We start from the raw sequence: 26417 nt of genomic DNA on the forward strand, positions 1-26417 counted from the left end.
ATGGCCCATCTTGATGATCACTTTAGATAAGCTATTACCAGCAGGAGAGTGGGGTGGGAGGAGGTATTGTTTCATGGTGTCTGTGTATATAATAATATCTTCTGCAATTTCCACAGTATGCATCCGATGAAGTGAGCTGTAGCTCACGAAAGCTCATGCTCAAATAAATTGGTTAGTCTCTAAGGTGCCACAAGTACACCTTTAGTTCTGAGTAATTATTTGTACTGTGACTATTTCTGTCCACATTGATTAAAAGATAAATGGGGCTTAAAGTAGAGCTGCCATACTGGGTCAGACCATGGTCCATCTTGCCAGTGTCCTGGGTCCAACAGTGGCCCTTACCAGAGCGTCAGAGGGAGTGTACAGAATAGGGCAGGTATGGAGTCATCCACCCCCGTCGTCCATTCCTGGCTTCTGGCAGTCAGAGGTTTAGTGTCTCCCCAAGCACGGGGTAATGTCCAACCATCTTGGCTAATACCCATTGATGGACCTATCCTCCATGAACTTATCTAGTTCTTTTTTTAACCCAATTCCACTTTTGGCCACCACAACTTCCCATGGCAATGAGTTTCACAGGTGAGTTGTACATTGTGTGGAAAAGTATTTCCCTTTTTTTAAATTTCATTGTGTGATCCCTGGTTTTGTATTGTATGAAAGGGTAAATAACACTTTCTCTAGTTTCTTTTTCTATACCTTTCACAATGTTCCAAACTCAGTGTTTCCTTTTATTAATGCAATCCCTAAATGTGTGCTCAATTTCTCCAAATTCGCAGTGGTCTGTATGCAAGGACTACATTTACTTTGAAAATGTAACAGAATTGTAAGTGGATACTAGCTCTGACCTTGACCTTCTCCCTTGCACAATACACAGCAGAGAAAGTGGGATCATGAAAGCACTGCTTGCTGGGACTGCAGTCCTCATGGGCTGCACCTCCTTTATTAAATAGGAAGTGTGCTGCTATCCAGTTGTTTGATGCAAATTAGTTGCCTCTCATGAGTTTCTGGCAAACTGCTGGGTGATCCCTCAACTAGAGGGCAAATGCAGAGTTCTGCTCCTATAAACCTATGAGTCGAACCTATTAGTTTTTAGGAGAAAACTACCTTCCAAGTGCATCTTTCCCTTGGGGATGCCAGCTTCTCAGTGCTCCCGCACCAGACCACAGAGCTATTTTTGTCCAAGTGTCATGAGACCAATGTGTTTTGTTTTTCCCCTAATGCCTGATTGGTTAGCCACGCTTTCCACATCCTGTCGGAGAGCAGCCTCAGCTGGTAATTCAATGCATATTAAATGCAAAGAAAAGCTGTGCAGCCTCCCCCTTGCCCATCCAGCATGCCCCAGTAACTGAAGCAGGAACTTTCTGACATGTTCCTTTTAAAGGGGAACATTAGCCTGAGTGACCTTGTACTTTTAGCCCAAAGCTTTTTATTTGCTGTTCTTCATCTCCAAAATCCCAGAGGTAACCACAGAGCTACCATGAAATGGGCTATAAGGGCATAAGAAAGCATCAGCTCTGTCAGACAGGATGGAGGCTCCTCACTCAAATCCTCTGGCAGGCACCCTTGCATTAGTCGCCCCAGAGACTAGACTCTAGGGTCTGCCTGGGGCAGAAATGCCAGAACTAAGGCCAGCATGGAACAGGCCATCATTTCCTAGAATCATTCCATAGCAACAAAAGATCTGCACAATAACACAACTCCAGGAGCAATAGGAAGGTGAGCACTAGACTTCAGGATTTCAAAGCACAGAGGTGTTGGGATCATCCCTCATTGTCTGGTTTGAGATTCAGCAGCATTAATTCCTTGCCTGTCATACCACCGAGCACAGTGGGCCAGATGTTACCATTAAGAAATGGGGGCAGTAATAATAAAATGTTTAGTACTTTTAAAGGCCAGTGTGTAGTGAAGCAAAGGGTGTGTTTCTAACGGCTCAGCCCAGTGAAATCACAAATCCTTTTAGACTGCACCAGCAAAACTCCATATAACCTCTCTGGAAGCAGGGGAAAAAATCCACAATGCAGCAGCCTTACCCTACCAAAGAGAGACTTATTAGAGGTCTCTTGGAGCCATGTGTTGGCTTTTTTAGAATCCTGTTCAGCAGTACCTGCAATTACTTTTCTTCAGTTCCTCCTGTTGCACAGCTCAGTCTAATTCAGGTGGTACCACAAACCAGAGATTATTTGACAAAGATGCTTCAGTTCTTCGCTACAGTGTGAGAAAAGTGAATTGCTTGTCATTTGTTGGAGATAGCTTAATGTCACTATTGTCTGTTGTCTGTTTGGCATCTATGCTGAAAATGATAAGTTTGTACGGCAGAAGTTTTGTGTTCCATATAAATGTATAACTTTCTAAAGAGGCATTTCAAAAGCCTGTGTCAGAGCCTCTAGCGTCCCCAGCTCAGCATGCAGACTTTCTGGTCTTCAAAGAAGTCCTGGCTGCAAAATGGTTCTCGAGTGGCTACTGTTGCTCTGTTTGTGCTAAGTGCCTCGAGAGAGGCCAATCAGGAAAGAATTAATCGTGCAGACCTTGCTTTGTGGTGGTGAGTCTGGCCCCCTAGGGACCGTCAGACATGCTCTCTAGCACTGTGCTGCCTGTACATCATTCGCTTTAATCCGTTCCATTGTTTCACCACAGAAGCTGAAAAGGCAATCAACAAAATACAGATCAGACAGAATATACCCCACTGCAGCGTCTGAGCAACCAGAAAACATCAAGAAAAATCGATACAAGGACATCTTACCCTGTAGGTTGAAAATACCAAATTTGCAAGTTAGGCTTTCTTTCTTACCAGTTATTGTCATACTAGCTTCTCCCTCCTCCCCTGCCCAGTACATACGTGGATATAGACATCTGTATGTAAGCCTAGCATGTATGGGCATGCATACACCAATGTAGGACATGCATACATAAGCACATGCTCTCCTATGCTCATCAGATAGACATACCTGTGCATATATCCATGTGACCCTCCACAGACCAACTCCTAATATGCTTTGAATGCCATGACTCATATTTAAGATGTCACATTTTAATGTTTTAATGTATATACATAGTTGTGGGGATTTGTAGGTTATTCAGTAGGGGAAAATATTTTTTCTTATTTATCAGGTAAGTTGTTACATGAAAGTCTGCTGTATAATGTGCATGCTGTCCAACTTCAGAGAAACCACATAAAGCAAGGCTTAGACAGAGATGTCTCTGGGACACATTAATTCCATGTAAGTTCTTCAGGGCAGAGACTGTCATACTATGTACTTGTACGACGTCTACTACAATGGGCCTTGATTTAAATGTGCTCTAGCTCAATTATAAGATATGGGCTTGATGAAGGAATCACAATAAGAAATTCTATTACCTATGCTGGGCAGAAGGTCAGACTAGATGATCATAATGGTCCCTTTTGCCTTAAAATCTACAAAACTTGGATCCTCTAAGCTCTAATGTGATACAATAAAAACAATAATTACTCCTTTCTCTCTCCCCTGCAGTTGATCACAGCAGAGTGGAGCTCTCCCTCATCACATCAGATAAAGATTCTCATTACATAAATGCCAACTTCATCAAGGTATTGCCTGGTTTGTAGTACATACTTCCAAGTGCATCACACTGAGCTGTGAAAAGGCAGCTCCCATGGCAGTGCTGCATGGAATGAGCAGACAGTGGCAGGCTGATATAGAATAAGTACATACATCTAGAGCTGTACCAGAGTCTGGAGGGAGCTCCGTCCCATCCTTATTGGCTATGAGATGGCTCACCATGGTGGGGGTGATAATGAAATTGGCAGGAAATTAAGGAGACCTTTGAGAACCCTCCATATCAACACCCCTTAAAATGTCCAGGAAGCCAGGCTTTGGTATATGAGAGGTGCATGATCTTGGAGAGGGGAGCAGTTTTCACATCACAGCGCCAAGCTCAGAGCCCTGTGTCCCCCATCAGCTTTATATTCCTTTGTGTGTATGTGTTCAATGGCACGTGACTGTACACTGCCTGCCACTAGCAAAGGCCTCTGACACGACTGCTCAGACAGGAAGCTCTGCACCCACATCAGTGCTGAGACCCAATTACATCAATAGAACTCGAGGCATCTGTGGCCAGCAAGAGACAGGGGCAAGTCAGTACCTCATTCCTCCACCCCTACAGCTTTGTTCGGTTTGTAAACGCCTCTCCCCTTGCTGTGGTTGAAGCAGAGATGTTTCCCTCCATCTGTGCCAAGGAATGTTGCCTAACCGCTTTGTACAGGGTACAGACCATTACAAAGGATGCCAGACCAGGATATTAACAAGTAGGGATATGCCCAACTGCAAAACATGGACCAGATCAGTATTTTGAACATTTGTCACCAAGCTCCCCCGAAAAATAGAAAAAAATTGCTGTTTGGAAGTGAGGGGCGAGGATTGTTCACTATCAGTAGAGAAGGGTAGATTCTGCTAGTCAGCTGTTGACTGGACTGTCAGTCCAACTAGTGATACTGCAGGGGCTAAAACACTTAGCTTATCAGAGAGCCAGACAAAAAACTGAAGGAACTAGTTGTCCTAGTCATTAAAGCACATTAGTCTTTTCATGTAAGTGCAGTACAGTTCTAAATTATAGTTAGCTCTGTCTCTTTGGGTGCTTAGTGCCCATACAAATATTATATTCATATGCAATCTGAATTTCATTTTAGGGGGTATATGGGCCGAGGGCTTATATAGCTACCCAGGGTCCTCTCTCCACCACTGTTCTTGACTTCTGGAGGATGATTTGGGAATATGAAGTCCTGGTAAGGTGCAGATTGGTGCTTTCTGTTATGTATTTTTACAGCTTTGCTATAAAGTCCCTGTGTATTTGTGTTACTGGCTGGATAATGGGTATGTGCTGTTAGTGTTTCAGGGTCATGAGTTGTGCCCCATGCTCACTGCATTTTTCATGAGTCTTTATCAAAAACAGCATGATGGATGAGTATTGTCTCATGACAGTCTTCCATGGGAGAGCTTTGGAGCTGAAAGGTCTCTGGCACCCATGCTGTGAACAGTGCCCAAATTTTGCCTAGCTGAGAAGCATCAGAGTAAGAGAGCCATATGATGGCCCAAAATAATTTTTCTCACAACTGATAAATATCCCTGACCGCTATTTAACTATCCTATCTAAAATCTGCCTTTCTCCCCTGACTAAGAGACATTTAGGCTTTTATGTACTTTATTTTTACAGATTGTGGTTATGGCTTGCATGGAGTTTGAAATGGGGAAGGTGAGTAATGTGGCGGAGCATGGAGCCAGTGTCTTGGTGTCACCAGGGGGAGGAAGAATGTGCATTTCCATTGGGTTTCACAAAGAATTAGTTCATATTTAGAAATCAGTGAATAGTTCATCTCTGGAGACTCCCAAATGCACACGATTTTGTTCAATCATCTCCAAACTGGTTCTGAGAGTGAGATTAGCTTTTGCAAGAGAGAGAGGTCTCTGTAGATCACACACTGTGATGTTGGTGGCTCACTCCAGCAGCCAAGCAGGTGCTTGAATCACCAGAAAGTGGTGCTGTCTCTCTGGAGAAACTGTGTATTGGGAGCCCCAAGGAAGAAGGAGACGAGTCAGCTCAGCAACAAAAGCCAGGCATTTCGAAACAAATAACTGTCCATTGGGGAAGACAAGGCAGGAGACATGGCAGGCAGGTGTACAGACAAATAACTACAGACTCTTCCTGCTTTTTATAATAGAAAAAGTGTGAGCGGTACTGGGTTGAGGTGGGCAATTCCCCACTCCAGTGTGGTCCTTTCACCATCACTTGTGTAAGTACATCAGCCTTTTCCATCCTGCCTAACAAGTGTTCCACAAACTGTGGCACCCTTTATGGAAACCAGTGCCATGTATCTGCAGAAAGTGACTAATGTATTGCTTCTGCAGGAACTGGAGGAAAAGAAAACTGAATATGTGATTCGTACTCTAAAGGTGACACTGAACAATGTAAGTAGGGAAATGGCCAGGCAGGAAGAACATCTAACTGGCTTTACTGCGCTTATTCTAATCAAACGGTACCGTTGTTGACTGCAGGAGATACAGGCTTTCTACAGTAAGCTTTGAAGGAGCTGCCAATATTCCAAGCGTGTTATTTTGTTATTCCATAGTGATTATATACTAAAGAAAGTAAAAATAGCCAAGTTGTCAAACCCTAATTTCTGCAGCTGTTTTAGCTGAGATATTCTCTGGATAAGAAAAACATAGGGCTTGTCTACACTGTAAAATGCGGCAGAGGCGCAGCTGTACCACTTCAGTGAAAACACTACAGTCGAACCTCAGAGTTACGGACTGACCAGTCAACTGCACACCTCACTTGGAACTGGAAGTGCACTCAGGCAGCAGCAGCAACAAAAAAAGCAAATACAGTACAGTACTGTGTTAAACATAAACTACTTTTTTTTTAAAAAAAAGGAAAGCAGCATTTTTCTTCTGTATAGTAAAGTTTCAAAGCTGCATTAAGTCAATGTTCAGTTGTAAACTTTTGAAAGAACCACCATAACATTTTGTTCAGAGTTACAAACGTTTCAGAGTTACAAACAATTTCCATTCCCAAGGTGTTCGTAACTCTGAAGTTCTACTGTACCGACGCGGAGCGTTTCTTACTCTACTTCCCTGAGAACCAGGAGCTGGGTCAAAGGGAGAATTCTACCATTGACCTCGCGCTATTTATGCTGTGGTTTGGTCAGTTTAACTGCATCACTCAGGGATGCGGGTTTTTCACATCCCTGAGCGACATAGTTATATAGGTTTCAGAGTAACAGCCGTGTTAGTCTGTATTCACAAAAAGAAAAGGAGTACTTGTGGCACCTTAGAGACTAACCAATTTATTTGAGCATAAGCTTTCGTGAGCTACAGCTCCGATGAAGTGAGCTGTAGCTCAAGAAAGCTTATGCTCAAATAAATTGGTTAGTCTCTAAGGTGCCACAAGTACTCCTTTTCTTTTTATAGTTATATAGATCTAATTTCCTAGCATAAACCAGGCCTTTGCCTCACTGTTTCCTCTCTAGAAACTATTAGCAGGCAATACAGAGAGTGCCGTGTAAAATGAAGAAGGCCGAAGAGAACATTTGCGGAGTGGCAGACAGGGTGTATGTCGGAAATATAGTGTGAATGGGCCTGGTGGGGTGTAGCACAGACTGCCTTTTTTCATGCCTTTTTGATCTTGGAATGGCCACAACTGTTTGTAGGCTCTGTACCGACTGGCACATCTGAGACATGGGGCTTTCTCCTCATGTAAAACTGACAGAATTCCTGGCCTTAGCTCCTCCTCTTTCTTCTCTTTTACAGGTAATTCGCACTATTTATCAGTTCCATTATAAAAACTGGCCAGACCATGATGTACCCTCCTCCATCAACCCCATCCTTAAGCTTATCTGGGAGATGCGCTGCTACCAGGCAGGTGACAACATCCCCATCTGTATTCACTGCAGGTAAGGAGGTTTTACTGGCAAGGGAAATGCTGTTATTTAGCCCCAAGTGAATGGAACAGATTCTTTCTTTCTGTTTAGGTGGGGGTTAAAAAGCCTGTCACTTTTTAAAGTCTTAGGTCAAATCCCCTGTCTGAGGAGAGCAAGTTCTAAAGCCAGAAGCTGTATCTGAGCAAACTGAATGGTTGGATGTAGAAAAAAAGCTGGCTAATTTGTATGTACAATTATATTTGTAGTTACATACCAAGAAAAATATAATCAGTCCCCATGCATCAACTGATCCCATAGGGTTTATGAAAGGAATTTGTTCAAGTGCAACATGGGATTTTTCATCCTCCTGCAGCTCATCAATCAGCATTGTCTGATGGATGCAGGGAGGGTACTGGTTTTGATGGACCAATACTCTCTCACAATCTGGCAAATCTACGTTTCTGTTGCCAAGGGCAGAATAGCTGCCACATCGGTTTGCAGAGATTGCAATCCTGTGTGGAAGTGATTGTTCTGCAGCGTGCTGTGGGAGTCGGTAAGGCACTAGAGGTGCTGCTTCTAGAGTAACATGGCTGAAATGAACAGGGCAATGCACTGGAGTCAGCAGCCAGCTCCCTCCTTAAGGCATCATTGGAGGCCGGCTCAGGGATGGAACTGATAGGATATATATATGATATATGATTGGGCTGCCTTTGGTCAGAAAATACAGTGCATGGGTAGGCAATGTGGACTTGGATTTGCATCAGTTGCAGAATAACAGTATTGATCCATGAATAAAAACACAGAAGAAATAGAGCTGAATGTCAAGTAATAAGTGAAGACAAAGCCCCTCCTCAAATCTCAGAGCTCCGATTTTCATTTCAGTGCTGGTTGTGGGAGAACAGGAGTTATTTGTGCCATTGATTATACCTGGAAGCTGCTGAAGGATGGGGTGAGTATCTCAGCAGTGCCTGGGATCAGTCTTTTTGTGTTCCTGCATGCCTACCCAGTGCTTGCTTTTTACCCTGGGCTCTTCTGCTCCTCAAGGTGCCTGTGTCTGGCTCAGTCTTTTTTGAATCATATTCCCAATTATAGCAAATTCTCTTGCTGCCTTTGAGTATATTTCACATGCTAATTCTCTCATAAACTCTTTCTGGCCCACAGCGGTGCTGGAACAATTTTTATAGTGGGGGTGCTGAATGCAGAAACCATGTATTTGGGTTGCTATTACTACTTCAAGCCAGGAGGTGCGGCAGAACCCCTACTTCCAGCACCTGTGCTGGCCCAACTCTTTGAAGGCAAAAAGAACAGGAGTACTTGTGGCACCTTAGAGACTAACAGATTTATTAGAGCATAAGTTTTCATGGGCTACAGCCCACTTCATCAGATGCATAGAATGGAACATATAGTAAGAAGAAATATATATACATAAGATAAGTTGGAAGTTGCCGTACAAACTGTGAGAGGCTAATCAGTTAAGTGTCAGATGATTTTAATAAACTCCATGCCCTGTTTCATGTTGTCCTAATTTCATCCTTTCTCTTCCTCCTCCATACTGTTTACTGTTCCTCACAGACTTGTATTCTCTCCACATGCTGATAAGAACCACTCCTGAGGCCTTAAAATAACCTAAAACATAAAGAGCCAATAAAAGCCTCTTTCCTGTTGCTACCCTCCTACCTGAACTGCAGGTCACAGTGCTTTACCACTGCTCTGACATCAGTTGTTAAACTGGCTTTTTACCTGCAATCCTGTGCCTGGCTGCAGTCCTGATCCTCTGTCCTTTAGTGTAAGAAATTCAGGTTTCTAAAACTAGATTATATTTTTACTTCATTGCTTTTAAAGTGAAGTAATTCCTGAATGAATGCCTGTCTCAACACAGGATCCTAGGAGTGGCTATTTTCTGCATCATGGTCACACTAAAATCCATCTAGATCACAGTTCAGAGCAGCAAGAAAAGGAGTACTTGTGGCACCTTAGAGACTAACAAATTTATTTGAGCATAAGCTTTAGTGAGCTACAGCTCACTTCATTGGAGGCAGGTTGCCATAAATTCAGCTTCTCTTTGCACCCCATGGAACTTTTATTTGTCTCTCATGCTGTTGTCAGAGAAGGGGATGCCTCCTAATGAGTAGAAGATGGGACAGGATATGTGTTGATGAATCATTTCCCTCCTCAAAGAAGAAATCACAAGCAGTAAAGATTTCTTGTAACAATGGGGCTGAAGTTTGGATCCAGGTCTGAACTGCATCACCATTTGGGAGTGGTTTTGGTTCAGGCCCATTTCTAATTTCTCATGATCTCTCTTTTATAAGATTGTTCCAGAGAACTTCAGTATTTTTAGTCTGGTCCAGGAAATGCGCACACAAAGGCCATCAATCGTGCAAACCAAGGTATGTTCAGAAAGCTCCAAGCAGGTCATTGCCACTAAATGCTTGCTATAAAACCAGACCCATAACTTCTCTTCAGGGTTTGCAAGAACCAAACTTGTATTGTTACACTGTGGGGTAAGCCCCTGGGTGCAGCAGGCATGTTGCTTTGTATTCTGTAAAACCCTCTCCCAAAAGAAGCTAATCAGGAGAAACCAAATGAGTACATGACGATGTAGCTTACTACTTGTGATTGTCTATGCTGAAACAAGTTACTATCCAGTAAGTGAAGCTGGCTTCAACTGGGATGTATTGAAGAGGAAGTTCAGTACACAACATGTTTGTTCAGTTGCTATTAACACATACTCAAACCTTGACCATTTGAAAACAGCAGCTACAACGCCGTTCTGAGAATTCACGTAATCCCACGACTGGAATTTCCAGCACTGTAAGAGCTAATATGTTGCATGGTTCAGATGAACTGGCTGCTGTCTGAAGTGGATGTGAGTAACGGGGATACCTGCATCTCCTGTGTTTCTTCTGTTTTCTATTTAGGAACAGTATGAGTTGGTCTACGATGCTGTGATCGAACTCTTTAAAAGACAGATTGAAGTGCTCTCTGTCCAGTCAGACTCTGCTGCCACAGAGGTAAGATTTGTCCTCCCAATGCATACTGCCTTTAGCTGTCCTCTTATGGCTGAGATGTGTTAGCTCAGATTCAAACTCCTCCAAGCCCTGCTGAACTGGGAAGTGATTTGCAATAAAGGAATGCAGTTGCTGCTCTTGTATATTTAATGGTTATATTAGGGTTGCGCGAAGGGGCTCCAATCTATGTAGGTGCATGTACGGTCCCCAAAACTGTAGCACCACATGCACATTATTGCATTCATCCTCACCAACCCTTTACAAGGGCAGAAAGATTACAGTCATACAGGAAGTCTGAGCCAGAGATTGAACCCAAATCTCCTGAATCCCAGTCAAGTGCCTTGACCACAAGCCCAGCCTTCCCCTTCATTATGCAATCCCTGTTACAGTAGCAAAATGCAGAGGAGGGCTCCGTTTGCTTTTTTGTGTAATTGTTTATTATAATGAATGAATAAAGTATTGACTTTCCCCAAACTGTCAATCTTGACTGGCTGATTTATTGTAGGCATCCCAGCAGAGCTGGGTCTTGAGGAGGGATCAAAAGGAGAAGAGTGTAGTGTCCTTATGGATTAGTTCAGGAAGGCTGTCCATATTTCAGATGAAAGTTTCAGAATTCATTGGACAGGTGGGCGGTCAAACTGGCAGCATTGGCCAAATGGGATGGATGATGCGATAAGAGGCAAAAGCTAGTATTAACATGTTGCTTTGAGAGATGCCATATAGGCAGCAGCAGCTGTCAATCCAGGCTTGGGGCCCTGCACCTCTTTTATTCATCTCCAGTAGCTTTGACTAGAATCTAACAATATAAAAGAGATCCCGAATTCCCCTGAGAAAAAATCTACTGTAAGACAACAAAACACAAATCAAAGACATACAAAAGGTTCTGCTCCCAACAAAGTAGATAGGATCTGCGCTAGATAATGCCCATTACAGCTAACTCCTGCAAGAAGAGAGGCTAAAATGTACAGTGAAAACATACATGTAAATTCCTCAGCCACATCTTTTCAAGCCCTGTGGACTAGTTCTGATGTAGGATGAAGTGTCTGAGTCTAAAATTGTGTGGTCAAGTCATATTTGAGTTGTAACATCCCAAACAGAGTTAAACACTTCTTAATTCTGACCTTTCTTTGTTATAATTGCTCAGAGCCCTCCACCTCAAACATGGCTTGTCTGGCTGTCTGCAAACTTTCTGGAGAAAAAAAAAAAAAAAAGTATTTCTAAACAGACTCAGACTGAAAAACTTCAGTTACAAGGGGGTGGAAATAGGGCTTACAATGAAAAATATCTGGCATGTTCAGCAAAGGTCTTAAGACTGACTCCACAATAAAGCCCAACTTTCAAACTGAACCCTTTAAAATATGTACCTGAGTTTGACATGCTGTAATAAATTGGTATTTGCAGAGACTTCTCAGCCAGACTTGGTTGAGCAGATTGTGGGAGTCAGCTTCCTTCTCTTGTGCTGTGGACAGTCACATGGTTAGGTGCAGATGTGAGTCCAGGTTGAGACAGAAAGCAGAGAAACACTTGAGTCCGGATGTGGTTTTATAGCTCTTGGCCAAACCTTCTCAGTTGCAGAGACCTGGCTGTCCTTTGAAAACACTTTACCAAAAGAAGGGGATGAGCGCACAACTAAAGTGTCAAAAGCAAAACCAACTTCCACGTAGCCAGATAGCAGGTGGGTCCTAGAAGCACAGCCAGCTGCACAGACATTGCAAACTTTTTGGGGAAGAGTCTGATTCTTGTAAAAACATATGTAATGCATCTTCCAGTAAGACAGTGTCTGTTTCTGCTGTTCCTGCATTTCCATTTCCAAACAATCAATGGTAGGCAGAGGTAGCTGGCAGAGCCAATCACCAGGAATAACAAAGTGAAATGAAACCTTGTGTATTGCCTGCATGCTTCCTTGACAGTCTTGCTATAATATGAGCTAACCTTCTCTTTCAATAGATTCAAACAAACCATCCAAGATTCCAGCCGCTTCTGAGCCCACTGGAAGAAACTTATTCTCTGACACTACCGAGCTGGTAAGGGCAGGTCTAATCTAGACACACATGGTGCGAGTGCCATGTGCCAGTGACTTCAATTCCAGGATGAAATAACATGATGTAATCAGCTGGCGATGTGGCTGTTCTTCTAGCACTTAGATCCTGTGTGTGTCTATAGAGAATGGTCATAATAAGCGCACACAAAACACTGAAACAAAAACAGACACTTTTTTAGGGAGACACGGACATGGTAATTGCCCACAAAGATTCAGGTACCAAATGTCCATTTTATATGGGTCTCTTTTTCAATATATTTTAGAAGGAAGATTGATTTTGATTTGTATCTTCTGTTTTGATCAGGAAAACACTTATTTTGCTGTTTGGTAAAATTCACCCATGCAGAGGGGCTAGTACAGGTTTATTCATGGCTTAAGCCCTCAAAGTAAGGCTCAATCATGACTTCATTGGTCCACAAGCATTGTGTAGGCTCAATGCACAGGATGAGCTTCCCCCTAAAATCATGGCAAGGACTGTTGGGGACTTGCTCTTGTATGGACACTGGGTTAAAACACTGTGGAGCTCTGCTTATAGAGTAATGGGGATTTCTGTGCAGTAAATAGTTCTGCTCTCATATAATTGTACTTTATTGCAGTTCAGCACGAGGGGAACAGGAGCTACATCAAAGTTCTGATCATATGGTACAAGGGGAAATATCACTGACTGATGCGTCGAGCTGTAGGCCCTCAACAGTACATGACGACTATGGGCACAGTGTTTCTCCCATTAGACAAGCCCTTTCTTCTGGGGCCTTGAACTTCAGCAGCAGCAAGAATGCAGGTGCCGCTGTGAAATGGGACACTCTGCTGTCTGGGGAACCACTCCAGAAACATCACAGCTTAGACTTGAGCAGCAGTTTTTCTGAGGAGCTTCCTCTGAACCTGAAATCTACAGCTGCATGTAGGGGAAACCCTAGTGTCAAGGTCCCATTAATACAAACCAAATCAACTCCCTTTGAGTTACTGCAACAGAGAGACACCCAGGAACTGGATAGAGGGGATGCAGTACCCTCTTTGGACCCCTGGCTACCAAACTCCTGCAGTTCTGTGGGCTTTGAGGTTAAGAGGCAGACAGACTTTTCTTCTGTTGAACTGAACCATTCAAGCAGACTGGCAGACGCTGCCCCGCGGCACATGAGCAGTGGCCCACATCCTTCCTCACATTGTTGCTCGGCGGAAGATCCTTACTTTTCTTCGCTCTCTTCAGATGATCCAGGATCCCCGATGTTTATTGACTATTTTTCAGAGCTGTATGAAACAGTTTCTCTTTCTTTCCCTGCTGCAACTTCCACAATCCAGCCCTTGGATTCTACCATAGCCAGTCCTCCAGTGACAACATCTCTGTCCCAGCATGTTCACCCAATGGATGGTAGGCAGGCATCCTTGCAGAGTAAGCTGTGTGGCAGTGTTGCCACCTGAGCTCACTTATTCTGGGGTCTTACCCTGTGTTGTGTGATACCTTTTTGAAATTCACATAGGATTTTCCTGCAGCCTGTTCTGTTTCCAAATCCAGAACTCCCACTCAGTTGGACAAAAAGAAAAGAGGTACCTGTGGCACCTTAAAGACTAACAAATTTATCTGAGCGTAAGCTTTCGTGACCTACAGCTCACTTCACTTCAGCTGTAGCTCACGAAAGCTTATGCTCAGATAAATTTGTTAGTCTCTAAGGTGCCACAAGTACTCCTTTTCTTTTTGCGGATACAGACTAACACGGCTGCTACTCTGAAACCTGTCAGTTGGACAAAGGACTCAAATGTTCCTTCTGACTTCAGTAGAAACCACAACCAAAGAGTGGTGGGTAGAACTGGGCTTCAAACTGTTGATTCTGCCTCAGTTTTCCATAGAAATTGCCATAATTTTCTGGGGTAGCATGACCATCAGAATCCCTCTAATACTTCTGCTCTATGCTACCATGTCACCTCAGGCTGTGACCTCAGCAGATATAAGATAACCAAGGTTGGGTTTGGTTAGTACTTGGATTGGATCACTCCACGGAAAACCAAGGGAGCTGTCGGAAGTGGTTTTAGTGACTCCTCTAAGGATCCCTTCCCTCAGTCATTTAAAGATTCCATAGCTGTTTCTGAAAGAATTCTGGATGGGAACCCTGGGGAAAACACTGGCTCTATTGTAGTCAGTGGCAAAACTCCCACTGAGATAAATAGGGCCAGGATTTCACTCCTGGTGTCCTGGCTGAACTTAAGCCTGAAAAGTTACATTCTGCCCACATAAAGTTTACTCCACAGTTTCCATTGGGTACAGGATTGTTCTCTTCATGTCCAAGTCAATGGTATTAGTGCAATATTTGTCAGTTACTTTGGAATTGCTGTAGGTGTGGAGTAAAAAATAAATAAAACTAAAACCATCTTTGCTCTGTTCAGGCTCTTTAGGACCCAAATGTCAAAAGTGCTCTGAGGTCCCTCCATCATTGGAAATTCTCCAGCTTTCTGTGGGATTTCAGACCCCTAATCCCCGACTGAAGGTGTTATACTGGAGTTTAGGTTGGAGTAGCTACCAACACAACTGCCACCTATTAGTAACAATGTTAATTTTAAGTTTATGCAGGTTAACATGCATAGGAACTGATCCTGCTGCACAATGGGTGTTCTGTTGCTGACACAGGTGAAAGCAGGCACACAGTTTTATAATTATCTAGAGCAAGTGGAAATCATATTGGAATATACCTAGATTTTAAAAATAAAGTTTTAGAAGATTTTGATCACAATCTATGGTGCCTGGTTGGGTAACAGCAGCCAGGGCTCAAGATGGATGGGATTCAAGCTCTGTGGATTGCTTATGGGGGTATCCCTTACAGCCTGGGAAAATGGGGATGATTTTTTTCTTGGTGGAAGATGGATTGTCAACAATTGGTTTATATTAGATGTTTGAGTTGGACTAAATGACTTGGGTGAGTCAGTTCTCAAGGCTGCACAGCTTTGTAGGGACCCTTCTTAGCTGTGTATTGTGGTAATGGTAGGACTGTCCAAAGAAATCCAAATAACTGTCCCTGTCTCTTTAATTAGAAGCTTCTCCAGATCCAGACGATGATGTTCCTCCCCCTCTGCCTGAGCGAACCCCAGAGTCCTTTATTGTGGCCAATGAAACTGGTAAGTGCAAATATTGAAGTGCTAATTTAAGAAGTGCTGAGGTGACAGTTCTGATGATTTGCTCAATGCTTGAGTCACAGAATCCAACAACGAATTACTTGGGCTACCCAGAAAGTGAAAAAAATCCTGCTTGCATTTAATTCTTTCCAGGTCAACCTCCATTGGCAACGTCAAACCACCAACCTGTACCAAGAAATATAAACATTGGAACCTCTTCAGAATGGAGTGGGGTGTCTCAGCCAAAGATATTTGATGACTCAGTAAGACTGAGACCAAGTAAGGTAACTAAAGTGATGTTTTTATCTCTTCTACAGCAATATTGCTATGCAGATCCCCATGTAATGCTCCCTGCTTCTGCAAGGAATACACCAGTCTGGATGGCATGTGCTTTTCTTAAACTACTGCAGATTTCAGATTCAGAGTTCAATCTTCAGAAGTGATCTTAGTTGAGGCTGTCATGACAAACTACTAGGGTAGTAGCCAATGTGGTTTAAGAGAAAACATCAGTACCACTAGCCCCCACATTAATGTCTACAATCATAAGGACCAAAATACATTCCAGAGTTTCACTGGGGATGGGGAGAGGAGACAGTGCAGAGGGAGACATGAGTCACTCAGTCACTGTGTAGCCATCCCATCAGCATGAAAGCAATGAACTGGGATCCTATATTAATGTAGCTAACATAGAAAGATGTTTAAAAATATACCCAGCAGCAACCTGTAATGCAACAGATGTGAAGTGGCAAACAAGGACTATCAGGAAATTAGGAAACTTAGTTACGAACAAATATTTGGAGATTGCCCTTTTGTATTACAAGCATAAATAATGATGAACCTGCCTAACCAATTAAAAATAACAATGTTCATTTATATAGCACCATTCTTCCTGCAGGATCCCAAAGCTCTCTACAAGAGCGCATCTTCACTAGGAAAAAAGGTGTGTTTTTAACTTGAGATAGATAATACAAGGTAAAGTAGCTAGTAGTTTTCACATGAGTTCACAAGTCAAGGTAAAGACAACTGGGGAGCCTAGGATTTACTTTAACCTGTTAACTTGTGTTAAAACAACCAATTTCCCTAGTCTTCACTAGCACTTAATCTTGAGTTAGCTAACTTGAGATAAACACACACCTCAAGTGTCTACATGGGTGTCACTAACTCACCCCTGAAATACAGCTAATTCTGGGGTGGCATAGTAGCCAAGTGAAGAATAACTTATCTGAAACTGCAGGGGGAATTTAGGAAAGTGGAATGTGATGAAATTTGACTAGGGCTCCACTATTAATTAACCCCCTTGTGAAAAGTGCTCTAGGATATTTAATGACATAAGTGACCCGAGCCGCCAGTTTTACATGTGTCTTGGTATTTTATGGGGTCCCCTCATGGACGGTGGGTATAATAGGCCTGGGGAGACTGCTGTGGCAGCAAAGTTTTAGCTTTATTATGCTCCATGCAGGTTCTGGGGTGGCTGAGGAGGCGGTATGTGCTATTCAGCTTCTCGAGTTCATCAGTAATCTCCCTGGACTCCAGAGATTACTGATGAACCCAGGAAGTTGAGTAGCAAATACCACCTCCTCAGCCAACCCAGAACCTGCATTGGGCATATCAAAAGCATCTTCGGGAAGAGATACTTTTCCCTGGGGCAGCTTGGAGTCTGGGGAGGAGAGGCGCGGAGTGGCTGCGGCTGGCCCAGGCACCTCCAGGCAGGTTGTGGGGAGCCTCGGGGCTTCAGCCAGCCTGTGGTTTCTCCGGCCAATGAGGGGAGGCGCTCCGGGCTTCTCCAGGCCGGGTGGGGCAGGGGGTCTCGGGGCTCTGGCTGCAGAGGAGATCAGGGGATCTCGGGGCTCTGGCCACAGGGGGGAGGGGTGCATGGGCAGAAGGGGCGGAGCTGGGGGCTAGCCTCCCTGAAGGCGGGTTCCAGCCACCACCCATGGGTCCCCTTCACAGTAGCATCCGAGGCACCGGTGCTACAGCGGCAGAAGAGGTTTTTCCATTGCTGTAGGAATTCCACCTCTCCATGCAATAGTAGCTAAGTCAATGGAAGCATTCTTCCATCGACCTGGCTGCATCTACACTGGGGGTTAGGTCTGCATAGCAATGGTGCTCGGGCATGCGGATTTTTCCTACCCAAGTGCCATAGCTATGTCAACCTAAGTTTGAAGTGTAGGCCAGGCTTGAGTCCTTCCCAACCATGAATGAATTTATTCTCTCAGCTCCCACATGAGAAGGGAAAATATTGTTGCTGCCATTTTAGAGATGACGAACAGAGACTGACAGAGTTAGTGACTTGCCTAGGGTCACACAGGGAGACTGCAGAAGAACCATGAATTGAACCCCCCAGCCAGTGTCTTAACCACAAGATCATCCTTCCTCTGAAACATAGATTCAATTAATAACAAGAGTATAAGAAATATAGAACTCATCTTCCATTACATTAGTAGGAGGTGTATGTATGTGGGTGTTTCAGTGATTGTAACAACATCATTTCCTGTTCATTGCCTACTTGCTCACAATATAAAGATTCGCATTTGGCTTTTGGAATTTCAGGTATTTTCCCTTTTTGTTTGTTTCCAGAGTGTGAAGCTCCGGAGCTCCAGATCAGGTACAGTTTATCTTGATGTTACGGTCACTGAGTCCATTGAGATAACTGTCTGTTTGGTAGTTAACTCAGTAGTGTACTGTAACTGTACCAAACTGTACTTTGTAAAAGTCCCTAGGCTCCATGCCCAGAGGAACAGCTCTGTTGTACACATGACGAACTAGTGCATCAACCAAGCTAGTGTTAGTTTTTATATCTCCTAATCAGCTGGTATCCTTTTGTGCTACTGTTTCTTTCAGTCTTATCAGGCAAACGAGTTGCCATTGTTTCCTTCTCAGACTCTTTATTGCCTTGGGAACATTCTCTGCCATTCTCTTGGGAATGGGCACTTGTAAATTCTCTTGGGAAGGATTGTAGATTTATACTGATTGCATTACTGTGGTCACCATAGGGGATGTCAGCCCAGTCCAGCTCAGCACGCTGATATGGGAACTGGACTGGATGAGCCACACTGAGAATGCTACACTCAAGGCAGACTGCAAGGAATAGGGCACACAATCATCAAAACTGGCAGTTTATTCTATAATTAGATTCACCAAGCCAGTAACAAAACAGCTTCTATAATAACATGTTGGTCACCAAGAAGCCAAATAGTCCCTTTTAAGCATTCTAGCCCTTGACTTCCATCCAGACAGCGAAGTCTAATATAGTGAGTGACTGGTTACTGAAAACCTGATTCACCATTATGTGAGGTTCACCAGTTCCAAAGGACCGGACATTGATTCCCAGGTCAATGAGAGTCTCAGATCTTACCTAATAATCATGCTGATGTCAACCCTTTTGTGACTAAAACTAAAGGTTTCATAATAAAAAGAAAAGAAATGCAAAAGGTTAAAAGATCAATATACATACAAATATGTGTAAAGTCCTTAGGTCAGTTTCATAGCAGAGAAGGTAAGGCTGCTTATTTGTAAAAGTCTTTCTGGAATCAGTTTAAAAGATTATAATCCAATAGGCAGGCAATCCAGGTGTAGCATCTGCTGAAGCTCTTCCATAAGAATTCCTAGGTAAACTCGGAAACCTCAGTTTTATGGCTTAAACCTTCCCTGTTAAAGTTTAAGCAGAACTGAGATGAAAAGGATCAGGCCTGAAACTTCCTTTATAGTTCTCTAGCAAGCTGATAAGCCTCCTCACAGCAATTGTCACAGCAAGACCTTCCCCCAATGAAGAATAGGCAGTGCAGACTTTTGCTCTGAAGCTAATCTATTTCCTAAGCATACACAGGTAAACCAGTTGCATTCATTCACATAAGACAATTAGACAGTAGTTCATTATAGCATAGATAGTTAAGCTGAAGACAATGTAAATAGTATTAGTTTCCTGCATTATCTTGCATCTTTGATCTTAAGGTTTACTGAACCATCTGCATGCCAAATATAATGCAATTAAGACATGAAAGGGAATTAGCATCTACAAACTAATCTGGTTACATTGTTAAACTTCTAACAAGATACAGATAAACACAGACAAATACACTTAGCATCTATCCTTGATAAATGGGTTAATGATTGCTGGTCTAGTACATCTTGAAATTCACATATAAGTACGTTGTCTTTGTTACATTTCAATGCCTCTTAAGTTGTCATGTGTCATACCCAAGTTGACCAGTCTGACCGTGTCACACAGGATTTAAAAAAGCTAATAAGCTGTATTGTTTTGTTTCCCTTGCTTGTGTCACACTTGATATGTCAGAGAAACAACGGGATCGCTCTTCCTCCCCTCCTCCACTTCCTGAAAGAACCCCTGAGTCATTCTTTCTTGCCAATGAGGAGAGTAAGTAGTAATGTCTTCTTCACTTGTAACAGAGATTTAGCATAATAATTTCAGTTAAAGGATTAACTGAAGGAAACAAGACCAGGTATCCAAGCAAATAAAATCTCCTCCCTGAAAAACCTGTAGCTAACTGAATAAAGACGATTCCAGAAATCAGAGATGGAAGAGTCTTGGAGTTCCTCTCTAATCATACCCTGTCCCCCACTCCTTGCTAGTTGTACTTCACAGTGTATTCCTGGTCTAGCTTTAAATATTCCACATAATGGTGCTTCCACTACTTCCCTTAGGAGAATATAATGGATGTAAAAAAAATTGCAACTAGGAGATTTGCTCGGCAGATTACAAACAAAATGGCAAAACATAAAAAAACCCCACCAATTTCAAGAATTGCTGCATAAAGAGACTGTAAATATAACACACAGAATGCTTAGAAATGAAGCAGGAGGATGTGCATGTGGTCTTCTGGAAATGTTTTGCTGTGTGTTCTTTTCTAGGTCTGCAGCCTACTGTGAGGACTTCCACTAGCAACCCTGGGGACTCGGGAAATAAAGCTTCTGAAGAGTCATCAAAAGAGTCTGTAAAATGCTTCAGGAGGAGTAAGGTAAAGATATCTGAGAGAGAAAAAGGGAAGAAAGGACAGTTCCAGCTTTCCAGCTACGGTAGCTGTTATTTTCTTAGCACTTACCTCATGTAGATGACAGGAGAAAAGAGTCCTGGGTTTGAGACTTCTTGTATTTATGACAAGAGAATGCATTCAGGCAGTATATTCTGTGGTGACACTGCAAACAGAGCTGCAGGAAAGAAGAAAAGATTCACAGTTGACAACAGGAACAAAACCAATCTGTCGAGCTATGTAACTGGCTGCCTAACTGCAATCAGTTCTCCATGTACCATGCCAACTCTTCTCAGAAAAGCTGCTCACCTAGGGCCTCAACTCCCAGTTAAGGGACAGACTCCACTCCTCAACAATCCCCATCTCAGGTGCTACTCTAGGGAATGCCCTCATTTAGCCTTTGAATGTGTTTGCTGCAGGGAAGAGTTATTGAGAAAAGTATAGCTTGAACAGCTATAACTGTACACTCTGGGAAGTTTACATTTTGGCTGAGGTAAGCCAGCAAACAAAGGAAACTGTAGGATTCTGCATTTGTGACATGATATATGCATGCTGTTTTGCATGGTTGTTCAGCAGTGAATTCTCTTCACTGGTAGGCACTGATCTCCAGCTTGATGCAAATGGTTCTCTCAACAACAAAATCTTTAATTTAAAAACTTTTTTTTTTACAGAGCTTGAAAATTTTACGTAACATGAAAAAGAGTAAGTCTCTTGATCATCAACAAGTCTGTCTGTCTGGTGGGGTACACGTAATGTAGCAAACAGATCTGTTACTTTTTTAGGACCTGAACCAGCAGGATGCTGAGGCTCCTTTACTCCTATTGCTCTTGTTTGGAGCTGAGGGTACTCACCAGCTGACTGGATGAATAATCTGTTGCTCTTCTTTAATACCTTTCTTTTGGACATCTCAATGCACTTAACAGACTGAATTAATTAAAGATCTATATGTCTCAGTGTAGCCATTATGCTAATGGGCTCACTCAAGATCAAGGTTGCTAGTGTATATGAAATCAGCGTTGGCCTGTCATCCCACTTCCTGTGCATAGAAATTAATCAATCTTTTGGCTTGTTTTGCCCAGCCTTTCCCATGCATTCTGAGGTGTTGTCATATGAAAAGTGTTACCTAAAACTGCAGGCATCCTAACATTTGATCCATCTACTTTTAAATTAGTCACAGCCAAAAACATATTGTAAAACAAATGTGTTGATTTAATGTAATAGCAAAGCATTTACCTGTAGCAGAATTAAGAGTATTATTAGTATTTATATTATCACTTCATTTGCCACCATTTGAAGGACTAGTGTAGGGTCTGATCCTATACTATTCCTCCAAAAGTAATTCTATCAAAAACAGTATGACAGCTTGTGTAAGTAAGGTTCTGCAAGATCAGGCTCCATATCCACAGAGATATTCTCTTACTGAGCACTGGTTATGATGGACAATTCTCTAACTGCAGCTGCCAAGACAGTCTGTCATTCACAATGCTCTGTTATCCCATTATGATGGGCACTCCTAGTCCAGATCCTTGTCTCGGTTCCATTTGCTTTCCATCACTCTAGTAGCACAAAGCAGGTGGAAAGCTGCCTTAACAAACTGGTTGTGGATTTCCTCCAGCACAGGGATATTCCCAAGTGGCATACAGCCAGAGTATTCCGTTCTATGTCATTCCCCCATCCTAGCTCTAGAGTAGGAGGCATGTTGGGGTGGTGACCTGAATGCTGAGGTACTCTAGGAATTATGAGATGGCATACCAGCCTGGGAGACTATTGTAGTGGATGCAAATTAGAGCAAACTCAAGGCTACAGTAGATTATGCCATAGGCTAAATTGGCCCCATGACTGGGTGGGGGTAAGGAAAAGCAAAGACGGCATACAGTCACATTTGCCTCTGTCTTGGATCTTGCAAGGAATGCAACTCCCTTCCGTGTTTCATACATTAATAAGGAATTTCTCTCTAAGATTATATGGTCACTTTAACTCCATGCTGAGTCTGTGAAATTAAAACGACTTGTTTTAAAACTTGGATAGCTTAAAATTTCAAGTTGACTCTGAGCAAACAAGATGCCCAGTGTATTGGACTATGACATCTTCATTATTCATGCATGCCCATAGATTAAAGTAACAATCTGCATATAGCCTCCCCTCACAGGAGGTGAGAAGGTGTTTATTTGTCTCTGATATCTAACATTTTTAGGCAATTAAAGTGGCCATCTGCTGCTAAAGTTTTCTTATGTGTTTCTAGACATCTGTAGCCCATCTTCACTGGCAAAACCACCAGAATCTGCCCAGTCAAACCACTCCAGCTCTTTCCTGAGCTTCGGTATGTTCTTCACATCATTCCTTTCTATTTGGACTTTTTGCTATGTTAACTACAAAGACTTTTAAAAGACTAGATAGAGATATGGAGCCCAGCTACTAGCTAGGGCAAGGAAAGTGACATGAATCACCAAATGGGTGCGTAAGTGTATGATGCAAAAGTAATTTTAATATGTGCCTTAATTATGATTGCAAACACTTTTTACCAGGCCCTGCAGCAATTGCCTGGTGGTCTGTCATTTTATTGCAAACGCGTGTGCATAAAAATTAAGACTACAGATTTGTTTAAAGCTGAAGTGACCTTATAACTTAATAATTTTAAAATAGTTTATTTTTAATATATATATTACTTATTCATAAACTACTTATGCCTTATATAAAGATAAAATTAGACAGACCAGAAACCCTGTAACATAAATATTACTTGTGTATCAACACACAGGGTGCACATACAATGAACATTTAGCTGCTCTGTGGCAAAATGTTGCACAAGATAAATGTGGCAAAAGAGGCAGCAGAAGATACAATTTAACTCTTCCACATTGAAAGGCTAATGAGAGTGGCTGCTGCCTAATGTCATGTACTCATGGACCAGCAAAAGCTACAGGATGTTTGGCATAATCCTATTGATATGCTGTTAATATGCTTGTTTCAATTATCCTGTTTGCTACCAGACATCCTTATACAGTACTATTGTATTCTATTATTTGTAGGATAAGAGTTGCTACAGCTAATCTTTGGAACTCACAAGCGCAGGATATTATTTAAAACCACATAGATTTTCAAGATTGAAGAAGAATTTGAACATTCATGTGAAAATGGCATCCACAGTCTCACTAGCTAGACTAAAATTAAGAGCTATCAATTGTGATGTCTCATATGCTGATCCCAAGCTGAGATCAGAAAGAAACATCCTTCCACAGTATAGTATAGCACAATTACATGCATTTATGTTTCAAAAGCACCCAATATTGGATGCTGTTGAAGACAGCATATTGAATTAGATCATTGACCTGACAGTACTTTTGCTGAGTAAACTTAATATTACCACAAACTTTATGAAGTCAAACCCTGACACGGTTTCTAGGTTATGAGGTGCCTTAATATAACTGCATGTGCATAGTAGTTGTCTTATATAAACATTATCATTCTTTGTTTAATATCATTATATTCAATTAACATGACTAAAGTAATATACTGCATATTGTGTAAAATCCCAAATCTCTTCAGAAACAAATCTCTTATGGAATTATATGAGCAATGTATAAAATATAGGTAGTATATTTACTGTATTCTTGTAATATTTTGTTTTTACTCCCAGGCTTTACAAATCGATTTTCAAAACCTAAAGGACCAAGAAATCCTCCACCATCTTGGAATATTTAATTCAACTTTACAGATGCATGTGGTTTGCAATACTGCAGATTTGCCATATCCCTCCAACATGCTGCACGTGCTCTTCACATTACAGAATTGCTATCAGAACAGTAGCACTAAAAATGATCTTCTCTGTATAAAGTCTGGTTGTGACCAGAGAATAGCATACAAGCTCTCCTAAATGGTTTTTGTATAAAGAGGGATGCACAAATGCACATAAGCTGCTTTACCCTTCCAGTTAATGTAAACTAAAAACATATCTGGATGCAAACTAAAAACATTTCAGGGAAAAATGTTTTCCTTATAAAACTGTTTCTGAAAACAGGCTAAAAATTTTTTGGAAAATTTATATCCTTTTTTTACAGTTTATTTATTATATGACAACGGACCTGATTCTCCTGTCACAGTAGTAAGTCCCAATTAAGTCAATCAAGTGACACCACTGCAAAATGATGGTCCAGAGCCTCCCATCACTTAAGCACATGCATAACTTTACTCATATGTGTAGTCATAATTAAAGTTATGCATGTGCTTAAGTGTTTGTAGAGTCAGGGTCTAAGTGAGAATCAGGCTCTCAGATTTCAGAACTCATCTATTTTCTTAATGATTGTATTAACATTATGATTATTTCCATTTGAATTAATCAGATAATTTATCTTTCTAAGTTTCCATCCAAAGAGGAAGACTAAGATGCTGACTGTTCATTTAGGAACCAAACTTGCATGTGTAAACACTGCATAATCTATTGAAAAAATTCCACATCAAGCAAAATTTAAGTGCATGATAGTTTGGGCTTTCATGGTGCAAATTTTAATGTGTCTGTAACTTGCCTAAACAATGCAACACAAAGTTCCATGCTGACAGCTGGCACTTAAATCCCCAACCTGAACACTTCCCCCCTAAAATCGGAAAGCTTGTTTTCTTGCTAATATATGGGGTCAGATTAATATGTTTTGCTCTCTTCCAGAAAAAAAAGCTGATTTTTGGAAACAAATACTGCAGGTATTTTTAGGGCCACATATGCAGTCTCTGGTCCACAGCAAAACCCAGTGATGAATAACAGAATGTACAGAACTCATTGACATCAAGTTGCTTTGTGGATCAAATGCTGAGTATACAGCCCTAAAAGTACCTGTAGCATTTTTTTTTCAAAGTCAACTATTTTCTAATATAGCAAAAATTACTGAAACCGTATGTCTAATTTATGATCAACTCACTGTATGTATTCCCTAGTTATCTCGAAAGTGCTAACGCCACTGAACTAAATTGAATCCCTTTGTTTTGCACCTTTTACACAGAGAAGAGCTTACTCTTTACCAGCTGAAAGGGTATGCTACAACCACAGGCAGTTTGGATGTAACTGGTTTCTGATAAGGGAACTCCCAAGTACTGTGACTTGATTGTCATTTAAGCTGATTCTATGTTTGGGACAAGCATGGATGGGAGGAGAACAAAGAAGGCTGCAAGACTTCTTTGTGCTCTTCTAATTTTGGGACAGCTGGGGCCTGCTTGACCCTCCTGTGTAAACTAGAGCAGCCTTAAGACAATATAAAAAATGATTCTGGTATCAAATCGGACAAATTAAATTGACAGCTAGCCTTTTAATTTTAAAAATATTGACAAAGTAATAACTAGAAGTATGACATAAAATCTCAGTGGAGTATTGAATCGGTGAAGCATTTTATGATGTGTATGAAAGATGCTATACAAAATAAAGTTTATTTATCCAGCATACCAGTTTTTATTTTTTATTTTTTTTACAAGTTTAAAGAGCACTGAATATTGCATACTTATCTTTAGAGTGCCTTGCACCATTGCTGGAACTGTATAAATAAAAAATAAAGTATAATTTAATGTTTATTGAAGTGCCAATAGCTAGACTCCCATTACTAGTATTAAAGTCATATGGATAGGGAGCTCCATCTATGTGAAAGCAAAAATGTGAGTAACCAAACAGATTAAGGGCTCATTTGTATCACAAACACAACTGAGTCAATTACATTAGTTACACATAGTCATGGACATTGCAAGGCCTTAGCCTGCTTACGTAACCAAATTAAGTCCCATCCATTTTACAAATATTCAGTGTTTTGTAATTTTATCCCTTCATTTTTGCTGTAATGTAGATAGGCCTTTACAGAAAATCAAATCTTCATTTTTCATTTGTGTTCAAAGGATAGAACCACTCCTCTTAT

At 41.7% G+C, this 26417-nt stretch overlaps 1 protein-coding gene and 1 long non-coding RNA gene across 7 annotated transcripts in view; one reads left to right on the plus strand and one right to left on the minus strand.

The window, feature by feature from the left end:
• PTPN22 (protein tyrosine phosphatase non-receptor type 22) overlaps positions 1-25954 on the plus strand; it is a 32469-nt gene extending 6515 nt beyond the window's left edge. The window contains exons 2-22 of one of the 5 annotated variants that reach the window (XM_043533316.1): positions 2632-2740; positions 3486-3562; positions 4661-4756; positions 5185-5223; positions 5690-5761; positions 5877-5936; positions 7278-7420; positions 8270-8336; positions 9700-9777; positions 10309-10401; positions 12346-12422; positions 13036-13829; positions 15461-15544; positions 15695-15825; positions 16437-16481; positions 18119-18146; positions 19836-19916; positions 20411-20517; positions 21201-21231; positions 22772-22849; positions 24167-25954. In XM_043533316.1, the coding sequence (XP_043389251.1) occupies positions 2632-2740; positions 3486-3562; positions 4661-4756; positions 5185-5223; positions 5690-5761; positions 5877-5936; positions 7278-7420; positions 8270-8336; positions 9700-9777; positions 10309-10401; positions 12346-12422; positions 13036-13829; positions 15461-15544; positions 15695-15825; positions 16437-16481; positions 18119-18146; positions 19836-19916; positions 20411-20517; positions 21201-21231; positions 22772-22849; positions 24167-24231 (2355 nt within the window). In that variant the 3' untranslated portion in view covers positions 24232-25954. Of the gene's footprint in view, positions 1-2631; positions 2741-3485; positions 3563-4660; positions 4762-5184; positions 5224-5689; positions 5762-5876; positions 5937-7277; positions 7421-8269; positions 8337-9699; positions 9778-10308; positions 10402-12345; positions 12423-13035; positions 13830-15460; positions 15545-15694; positions 15826-16436; positions 16482-18118; positions 18147-19835; positions 19917-20410; positions 20518-21200; positions 21232-22771; positions 22850-24166 lie in introns of those variants that run through there. The other 4 variants (XM_043533317.1, XM_027822039.3, XM_027822040.3 and 1 more) reach the window with 4 other exon arrangements.
• The window catches only part of LOC114019450, a 36984-nt gene that overhangs the window by 8671 nt on the left and 1896 nt on the right, over positions 1-26417 (minus strand). For both annotated transcript variants that reach the window (XR_006286792.1, XR_006286791.1), the window contains exons 2-3: positions 20602-26045; positions 2102-2634 (exon numbers count right to left, since the gene is read on the minus strand). This is a non-coding gene — a long non-coding RNA (uncharacterized LOC114019450). The remainder of the gene's footprint in view (positions 1-2101; positions 2635-20601; positions 26046-26417) is intronic.

Source organism: Chelonia mydas, chromosome 21, assembly GCF_015237465.2.
Source record: "Chelonia mydas isolate rCheMyd1 chromosome 21, rCheMyd1.pri.v2, whole genome shotgun sequence".
Classification (NCBI taxonomy): Eukaryota; Metazoa; Chordata; order Testudines; family Cheloniidae; genus Chelonia; species Chelonia mydas.